Consider the following 9,055-nt stretch of genomic DNA (forward strand, 5'->3'; position numbering starts at 1 on the left):
TAAATAACCTCAAAACTGCTTAATCTTTTTAAAAAGTTTACTTTGTAGAAGATATTTTATACGCATGACTGCACCATGCTCATTTTTATGATTTACGATCTCAAAACGTTATCCTCAACAAAAATAAAGACCTTTTTAAATCAATCTGAAAATTGAAAAGACTTTTTACAAACAAAAGTTTTTTTTCAGTTTAGAACAATTAGCGGTTTTTAAACGGCAGTTCCAGTGTGTCACTTTGCTTACTATCGGGATCGTCAGATAGTAATAACGTAATGACGATGTGCTTACTATGCGCACGTTGCCAACTTGCTCCACCGGTAAAACGAAATCAGCGCTAAGCATTGCATAGTTTTAGTTAAGATTTGTTCACTTTTGTTTTACATTTGTTGCGTAAAATACAGTTCGTTTATTAATAAAATAACTTATGAAGTTACAATCTTGGAAAAATAGTAGGAAAAATTTATAATTCATCACTGTCTGTTATTCTATGTAAAAGACTGAAAGAAGCAATATCAGAAATGTCAAAACGATTTTCAGATATAAATGCTAAAATATCTTACATCACAAACCGGAAAACTGGACCAATACTTAAAGTAAAACGACCCATTATAATTAATGAGGACACTAAATTTGTAAACGTTCGACAAGAGAGAAATAAAATTTCATGCAGCGATCAAGTGGCAGCTTTGTTCCTATGCCTAAAAGAAAATAATTATTTGGATGCGAATTGTAAGCCAGAGTTAAAAAATTATCTGGAATGTGATAAAAAAGTTAAAGCCAACTTTCAAAGACAAGAAGTTCAGGTTAAGCTTCCAAAAGGAAATTTAAAATTTGATGAAGCAAGGGATTTGTTAAAAAGTTACCCAAATCCTGTGCATAAAAAGACTTATAATATTAAGAAAAACAATTTGATTTCTTTTTCTCCAGTCAAAAGAGTTAAAATTCCCAACAACGATATGGGAAGATCATTTAAAAAAATCTAAAAGTTTACCTGTTCATATTTTAACCCATCATTAAAATAGCTTTTAAATGTGTTTTGGGTTTAACTAATATTAAATATTTAATTATTTAAAATGTTGCAATTATTATCATCTAGATATAAATTCAACTTTTTGTAACTTGCATTTTGTCTTTAGATTTTTTAAATTTATCAGTATAGTAAAAATATCAAAATGTCTGAACAGGTAGCTAAACGAACTAAAACCGAAAAAGTGGGAATTATTGGAAGGTAAAATAAATTCCACATGAAACTAACTCAATATCAAACCCATATTAATCCCTTACATTTTTAACAGTGGTCTTATTGGAAGAAGTTGGTCAATGTTATATGCAGGGGCTGGGTATAACGTTGTTATGTACGATTCTGAGTTTGAAGCTGGTGGAACAACGGTACCGCCCAAGTTTTGTCCTTCTTTTCGGTAAGCATGCGTAACCCAAACCTGTAACATTATTTAATTTATCTTTTACAGTGTGTTAAATTGTTATTATTTTAAATAAAAAAATAAAAAAATTTTACCGTCACACCGCACTGGGCCGCTAATACGTGTATCGTATCCATTTTGGAATAAAAAGATGGTTCTACCTCAACAGTGAGGCCATTGTATCCCTTTATCCTGGTGGAACTATATGTCATAAGTGAGCAGCCTAAACGCAGATATCATTAAACAACTGAAGTGTAAATATATTTTTAAGTATATTTCATTGAACTGTTACTTCCTGATGAAGTCCCACTTGCACAACACTGTCTTTCTGAGGGTCCGCCACATTTTCCACTAGAATACGAGCCTGAGCAGTAGTTGCTGTTGTCTTAGCAATTTCCGCACACACTATCGCACGCTGAATCGGAACTGGACCAAATATTTTCGTTTGCTTGACCTGGATAACAGATAAATAAAATAATTAGCTTTACGTCAAATATAAATTTTACTGTAAAACGCTTAAAAGTTACATATGGCGTCGCAGTTTAAACAGCAACGACGGTTAGAATCTCCATCGCATTTTCCTTGTTCAACTCCAGCATTACAAACGTAGTATCTATAGTCGACGCATGTTCCGCCTTTAGATGTGCACTGGAAATCGGAAGCTAAAATTGCAAATGCGTAATGCTACATTAAATCAGATTTTGATAAATTTTGTAATTTTTGTGTTAAACTAATTGACATGTTTTACCTAAAGCTCCCGTCGCTAGAAAAATAAGAACCAAACGCGAAATCATTTTTGCTAATGCTGTGCAGAAACGTAACCTATTTGTAAAATTACTGAACTTGCAAACGTTACCCTATATATAGTAAATACATGCGTGTGAATGAACATGTGTGAATACTTACATTAAATTTAAAAATAAATTCGTTGCTTGCTAACACACTGTCTAACTATAACTAAACTTAATACGGTAAACCTGGCTTGGTGTTATGCGTCGGAAGATCAACATTAACACTTTCTAAAATTTAACTCAAAAATAAATAATATGTTTGCTTTTAAAACAGCGTTAGCGTGTAATAAAACTAAATTGACTTATTGATATAAGGCACTTCACAAATAAAAACAAAAACAGCATCAAATAACTTTTACCCATGTATAGTAGGACATTGTCATGTATTTTTGTTATAATATAATTGTACCAATTTGTTTTATAACAACTACCCGGCTATACCTCTTAAAACCAATCAGCAATGCAAGTAGTTTGCAAAACTGAAAACTCGCTGTCATACCACGAAAAAAACATTTTTTGGCAAAATATATAATGGAAATTTTATTTGTATATTAGGCCTACGGCCAATTCTGTTCATTTCGACCTTTTATTTTTCCATAATTACAAAAAATAATAAAAGCAGCAGAATTCTAAAGTACAAATTTAAAAATGTTAACAATCTTTACCTCAAAGCCAAAATTTATGTAAAAGTGCACTATTTTGTTAAAGTAAAGGCAAAAATTTAAATAAAAAAAAAAACTTGTTTGACTAAGAACAACATTAAAAAAAATTGACTGATCAAATTACTTTTTTTTAAAAACGAGCTAAATTTATAATGGAAAATGAGTAACTTTAGCGGTTGACGTTAAGATTTATTCAAGCGGAACAAGTCTCACATGGTTGATGAAAAAAAGGGAAATCGAACGGAATCTATTTGAATCGTTGTTAGGCATGCTTTTGCTAGAATGTTCGAAAATAAATTCTAGTTATCTATCAGTCAATGTGATATATTTAAACCCAGGGTGTGTATGCAATCAAGCTGTTCATTAATACATTATTTTTAATTTAATTTTTTTATTGTATATTAAGTTAAGCTAGTTGTTAATATTTATAACGTTTTAGGTATTTGTATTTAAAAAAATTATATTTCAGGATCAATATTTTTTAATTATTAAAATCTAAAAATTACACAAAATGGCTTTCCATGTACCTAAAGCACCAGGATTCTCACAAATGCTTAAAGATGGGGCAAGAGTAAGTTAAATTGCGTTACTTCTAACTTTAACATTTTTGAAAAAAATACTTAATGTTTTAATTTAATTTTTAGCATTACCAAGGTTTAGATGAAGCAGTATACAGAAACATTAATGCTTGCAAAGAATTAGCAAAAACCACCAAAACGGCATTTGGTCCCCATGGTAAGTTTTATGTAAAATATAATATATAAATGGTGTTAAAACAAAAGAATGCTTAATGGTGTAATTATTTGTAATTTAATACCAAGCTTTAAATATGCCAAATAAATAGGATTTACAATATAGTTGTGTTTAGGAATAAACAAAATGGTCATTAACCATATTGAAAAACTGTTTGTTACAAATGATGCAGCTACAATTTTAAAAGAGTTGGAGGTATTTATTTTTTCTTAAATTTTCAACAATTAAACTAATATGGTTTATTTTTCTGTGTTATTTTTATTTGTATAACCTTTTTAGGTTCAACATCCAGCAGCAAAGATGGTGGTGATTGCATCGCAAATGTGTGAACAAGAAGTTGGAGATGGAACCAATCTCGTTCTTATCCTTGCAGGTAAAAATTAGTTATAAATTTTAAATAAAAATTGCAGTATGTGATGGATAATTTAAGGTGGTGATATCATCTGAGCTCGCAAATTTAATTCATGACATATCTCTAAATAAAATCTAATGTTTACTTCTGCAATTTTTATTTATAGGAGCTATGTTAAGCCAAGCAGAAGAATTGTTAAGATTGGGTTTATCTGTTACTGAAGTAATTGAAGGATATGAACAGGCTTGTGAAAAAGCAATTGAAATATTACCTGGTAAATAAATTTAGCGTCTATTATTCCCACTTTTTCGTAAATGTTAAAAAACTCTCTTTAGCTTATTTACCAACTAAACCTGAATTTGGTTGATATTTAGACCTAGTATGTTCAAGTGTAGAAGACCTTAGGAATGAAGAAATGGTAACAAAAGCTTTAAGAACTTGTATTGCAAGTAAACAATATGGAAATGAAGATTTTCTTTCCAAGTTGATTACTAAAGCGTGTAGTAAGTTTATATTTTAATTACTAGTAAACTAAAAAGAGATTTCCTCACTAACCAACAAAAACAGGTTTACTCAGAACGCTTTTTTCTATTTTGTAGCTTCAATTCTTCCACCAACCAAATTGTCATTTAGTGTGGATAGTGTCAGAGTTGCCAAATTAATGGGAGCAGGAGTTCACTCTTCAAAAGTTATTAATGGAATGGTTTTCTTGCGGGAATGTGAAAGTAATTTTTTACAAAAACAGTAATTTTTCTTCAAGGTATCCCTTACATCAGAAATTATTCATATTTTTTTTGATAATAGGTGACTTAAACATGATGAAAGATGCCAAGGTGGCGGTATTTTCTTGTCCTTTTGACATGCTCAACACTGAAACCAAGGGCACAGTTTTGATCAAGAATGCCAAAGAACTTAAAGAGTTCAGCACTGGAGAAGAAAATATGTTGGATGCTGTAAGTTTGAGCTGAGAAAACAAATCATGAAGTATACAACTTTAAATATATTTTATAATATTTCTGTTACTTTTAGCAAATTAAAGCCATCGTGGACACTGGTGTAAACGTTATTGTATCTGGAGGCAAAGTTTCAGATCTTGCTCTCCATTTTTCCAATAAATATAAATTGATGGTCGTTCGCCTCAACTCAAAATGGGATATTAGAAGATTGTGTAAAACCATCAATGCCACTCCTCTTCCAAGACTGGTAATAATTTAAAAAAAAATATGTTAATTTTTGTGCACTTTTGTTGCAAAAATAAAGACAAACTTTTTTGTCATGTACATAATTTTTAATAATTTGCATTGTTTTGTATAGACCCCACCCACAGCAGATGAAATAGGTCACTGTGCAATTGTTCGCCAAGATGAGGTTGGTGACCGAAGTGTGGTCATCTTCGAGCATTTGTCTAATGAGGGAAACAAGATATGCACTCTAGCTCTCCGTGCAGCTACACCAAATATTATGGATGATTTGGAACGTGCAGTTGATGATGGCGTCAACAATTTCAAAGTTCTAACTAGAGTAAGTATTAGAGTGTTAATCTAGCAAGAATTTAACAACCCACTACAAAGCTTCTATGTTTAAAAAAATTTTTTTATGGGACAACAGACTGGTCCCAGGAGCTGGAGCTACAGAAATTGAACTCGCAAGACAAATCCAGAAATTCGGTGAATCCCAACCCGGTTTGGAGCAATATGCCATCAAGAAGTATGCACAGGCACTAGAAGTTGTCCCCAGGGCATTAGCTGAAAATGCAGGGCTTAACCCAACTGAAATTGTATCCAAACTGTATGCAGCTCACCAGGTAAACTATTGATTACCAAGTATCTATTCTAGCAACTTGCAAAATAATCATTTTGGTGTTACTTTAATTATGAATACTTATTTTCAGGATGGTGCATCAAATGGAGTTGATATTGAAGAAGGTGAAGTTCTTAATTCTGTAGAAGCTGGTATAACAGATTCCTACTTGGTTAAGCACTGGGCTTTAAGACTGGCCACCAACGCAGCAGTCACTGTTCTTAGGGTGGATCAAATTATTATGGCAAAACCAGCAGGAGGCCCAAAGCCCACTAAACAGGGAGGAGACTGGGATAAAGACGATGATGAATAAGCTTTTTTTCATAAAAATTAGGCAAATAAAAAAAATTTGGTCAAAATTCAAAACTGTTCGAGATTAAAGGCGTTTAAGTTTAAATTTAATAACGGCAAAATTTTTGCTGCTCTTAAATTCACATATTTACTGTTTTGCATGTTAAAAATTTCTTGTACATGTTGTAACCAGGAAGTTTTCCTTTCGTAGATTTTTTGTTGCTGTTGTGCAATTGTTGGAATTACATCAGAGTTCCACAATAAGAAAATAAAAATTCCTTGTTTGCAATGACTTTTTGATTAATTGAAATATATTCTTATTTATAAGAAAAAAGGTGCTATAGATTAATTTAATACAAGGTAGTCAGTAACAAAAAGATATCACCTGTATTTTTTAGCCTTGCATAAACATACAATACACAAGCTAGTAAATATGTTTGTATGCTGGCATTTTAGGATTTATTAACATTATTCAATAAAATTTAAACTAAAAGAAAAAAACTTGGTCCAAGAGCATCTTAATATATGTTAAACAAATAAGAAGTTTTATATAAAAACATTAAATTAAAATTAACTACTACAAAAATAATTTATAAAATGTACAATTAGAAATGCTTTTTAGATTAAACATTGCATAATTTTCCAGACAAGAGAATTATTTTAAAATAGCATGTTCAAATTATACATTAACTGTTTTCTATATGAGAACCTTTAATGCACATTTTTGGGTTTTCGATATCTCGCTTGCTTTGAATCATTCTTAGTTCAAGGTTTGAAAAAGTTGGTTTTGTACCACTAGGTACTTCATCTAATAAATAAATTAAAAAGATTTAACTAATTCATTGATTTTTAGTAGAATAACCTTCTAATTTATTGATTTTCGGTAAACTTACCTTCAGCAGCTTTTTGGGTTCGTATTAAAACATTGTGCATAGTTGAAATAACTTTTTCTAGAGCAAGTTTCAGGTCATCAGGATGCTGGTGTGTCCAAGCCAAAAGGAGGGCAGCAAAGAGGTCACCTGACCCAACAAATGCTGCACCAATCAGTGGCATTTCAAGTTTTATTTTTTGACATGTATGTCCATTAGTTACTGATAAAAAACAAAAATTTGTCACAAATACATAATCATTTTTAAGAACCCAAGGCACAACTGCTTTAGATTCTAAATACATAATTTATGTTTGTAAATCTTACATAATTGTTTGCTTCCATAACCGACAAGAGAGTCTTTTCCACCTAAAGTTGAACTACTTATCACAACAAGATTTGGTCCTAAGGAATGTAAATGATCTATTGCCTGTATAGCTTCTTTTTCTGTTGTAATAGGTTTTCCTAAAAACAACGTAAAAACAACTAAGTTACTAAATAAAAAAAATTTAAAACAAAAAATAAACAAATCATGAAAAATGTGTAACTATAATTCGTAAATAATAGTTTACAATTTACCTGTCAGAAGTTCAGCTTCAAATTGGTTTGGAACCAACACATCAGCAATCGGAACAACTTCTTCTCTGTATACTGGTAAAAGTTCCTCAGGAACATACATTTTTCCCTCTCCATCCCAAGTATCCCCCATCACAGGGTCACACACTAAAAATCGGATAAAAATAAAAAATAGGATAATTTTACGTAACTATTTTAAAGACTAGTTCAAAAACAAAATTACACATAAATCTTACCATAAATTAAATTAGGGTTTCTTTCTTTTAACTCCTTAATAATTTCTACCATCTTTCGTAACATTAATTTGTCTCTACAGTAACCTAAAATTGAATAAGTTTAAGATATTAATTAAACTACTCATTCATTCAAAAAAGAAAACATTTTTTTTAGCATAACCAAGGCATAAAGTATTCAAAAGATTTTAGAACAAACCTGTTAATACATAATCGTAACGAATGACATCATTTAGTTTTAAAGTTTCATATAATTCCTCAATTTCATCACAGTGTAAAATTTGTCCCTTCCAATGTGGATATCCAGTGTGGTTTGAAAACTGAACTGAGTTTATAAAATCGACCTCAAAACCCAATAACTACAATGCAAGTAAGAATTTTAATAAATAATTGGTATATAGTTTTAATATTATTATTTTAAAATTTAATTATATATAGAATGTATAAGCTATAAACACACAGAGTAAATATATTTAAAAATATACATAAATAAATAATTTTAGCAGGTTTTCGTAGCATACTTATTTTAGCTATTTTTAATAAGTTTAAATTTACAACTCAGACAAACAGGAAACAAAAAGCATATGGGCCTTTTTGTAAAACAAGAAATGTTGCATTTTATAATAAATCACATTTAAAAAAGAATTTTTATTAAAAATTAAAATATCACAAAAGTATAATATTAAATTTTATTTGTTGTTATGGAAGTATGTTAATAAAGTTCATGTGCATTTCTTTATTTTTATTTTATTTTTTTGTATATATCTTTATCCTCGATGAGGGAAAGTCGAATGCGCGACTTAAACATAGAGTAACATAAGTTACTCCGACCCAGTCTCGAGTTGCCTGTGGCAGTTTGGGATATTATAGAGACTATAATTGCCCGGTAATTATGCTGCTGATTAAGTGCTGGCTCAGCAGGAGTTTATACCGTTTATAGCGCCTTACTCAAGGGCGCTACAGCATGAGATCAGTGGGGATTGAACCCACGACCTCATGTGTGGTGTAGCAAGTGTTCTTACCACTACACCACGCTGTCGGCTATGTTAGCTTATTAGACCGAACATATTGAAATTTAAACAATAAATTTCAACACTTTTTATTACAAATTATCATAACAAATAACTATACCTGAAGTGGAAATACAGCAGATCTATTACCAACATATCCACGAACGACGTGACTTTGAATGGACAAGACCCGAGTCGTCATTTTTGTGAAAGAAATTTTAAACTTTGTCTTTTTTAAATTTGTTATTTAAACTCTATTCAGCTATTTAAAGAAGAGTAGACGTAAATTAACAAAAAT

General features: G+C 30.7%; 3 protein-coding genes and 1 pseudogene across 3 annotated transcripts; 2 read left to right on the forward strand and 2 right to left on the reverse strand.

Annotated features, from left to right (window-relative positions):
* Window positions 1-158: 158 nt before the first annotated feature.
* LOC145763507 (uncharacterized) lies at window positions 159-1,137 on the forward strand. The gene has a single exon (XM_082574966.1). The coding sequence runs from the start codon at window positions 519-521 to the stop codon at window positions 981-983; it is 465 nt and encodes a 154-aa protein (XP_082431092.1). The 5' UTR covers window positions 159-518; the 3' UTR covers window positions 984-1,137.
* Window positions 1,138-1,280: 143 nt separating this feature from the next.
* Window positions 1,281-2,215, reverse strand: LOC145740975 (uncharacterized; annotated as a pseudogene).
* Window positions 2,216-3,160: 945 nt separating this feature from the next.
* Window positions 3,161-6,356, forward strand: LOC145763499 (T-complex protein 1 subunit theta-like). Its single transcript, XM_082574956.1, has 12 exons — window positions 3,161-3,445; window positions 3,519-3,609; window positions 3,743-3,822; window positions 3,907-4,000; window positions 4,146-4,253; window positions 4,354-4,482; window positions 4,579-4,704; window positions 4,784-4,932; window positions 5,009-5,182; window positions 5,294-5,514; window positions 5,588-5,783; window positions 5,871-6,356. The coding sequence occupies exons 1-12, from the start codon at window positions 3,386-3,388 to the stop codon at window positions 6,090-6,092; spliced, it is 1,650 nt and encodes a 549-aa protein (XP_082431082.1). The 5' UTR covers window positions 3,161-3,385; the 3' UTR covers window positions 6,093-6,356.
* Window positions 6,357-6,392: 36 nt separating this feature from the next.
* On the reverse strand, window positions 6,393-9,055 carry LOC145763502 (pyridoxal kinase-like). Its single transcript, XM_082574960.1, has 7 exons — window positions 8,879-9,055; window positions 7,947-8,106; window positions 7,751-7,834; window positions 7,518-7,661; window positions 7,266-7,403; window positions 6,964-7,161; window positions 6,393-6,878 (listed from the first exon to the last, which is right to left on the reverse strand). Exons 1-7 carry the CDS (start codon window positions 8,957-8,959, stop codon window positions 6,757-6,759), a joined length of 927 nt encoding a protein of 308 aa, XP_082431086.1. The 5' UTR covers window positions 8,960-9,055; the 3' UTR covers window positions 6,393-6,756.

The sequence above is a fragment of the Corella eumyota genome, chromosome 1, assembly GCF_963082875.1.
Source record: "Corella eumyota chromosome 1, kaCorEumy4.1, whole genome shotgun sequence".
Lineage (NCBI taxonomy): Eukaryota > Metazoa > Chordata > Ascidiacea > Phlebobranchia > Corellidae > Corella > Corella eumyota.

Excerpts from the sequence above, each read along its gene's own strand:
- LOC145763502 (XM_082574960.1), bottom strand. The coding sequence starts at position 8,959 with ATGACGACTCGGGTCTTGTCCATTCAAAGTCACGTCGTTCGTGGATAT. Across the intron at positions 7,404-7,517 it reads TGAAGCTGAACTTCTGACAG|GAAAACCTATTACAACAGAA; the intron begins GTAAATTGTAAA and ends CGTTGTTTTTAG. Across the intron at positions 6,879-6,963 it reads AACCCAAAAAGCTGCTGAAG|ATGAAGTACCTAGTGGTACA; the intron begins GTAAGTTTACCG and ends TTTATTTATTAG.
- LOC145763507 (XM_082574966.1), top strand. The coding sequence starts at position 519 with ATGTCAAAACGATTTTCAGATATAAATGCTAAAATATCTTACATCACA.
- LOC145763499 (XM_082574956.1), top strand. The coding sequence starts at position 3,386 with ATGGCTTTCCATGTACCTAAAGCACCAGGATTCTCACAAATGCTTAAA. Across the intron at positions 3,446-3,518 it reads TGCTTAAAGATGGGGCAAGA|CATTACCAAGGTTTAGATGA; the intron begins GTAAGTTAAATT and ends TTTAATTTTTAG. Across the intron at positions 4,705-4,783 it reads TTTCTTGCGGGAATGTGAAA|GTGACTTAAACATGATGAAA; the intron begins GTAATTTTTTAC and ends TTTTGATAATAG.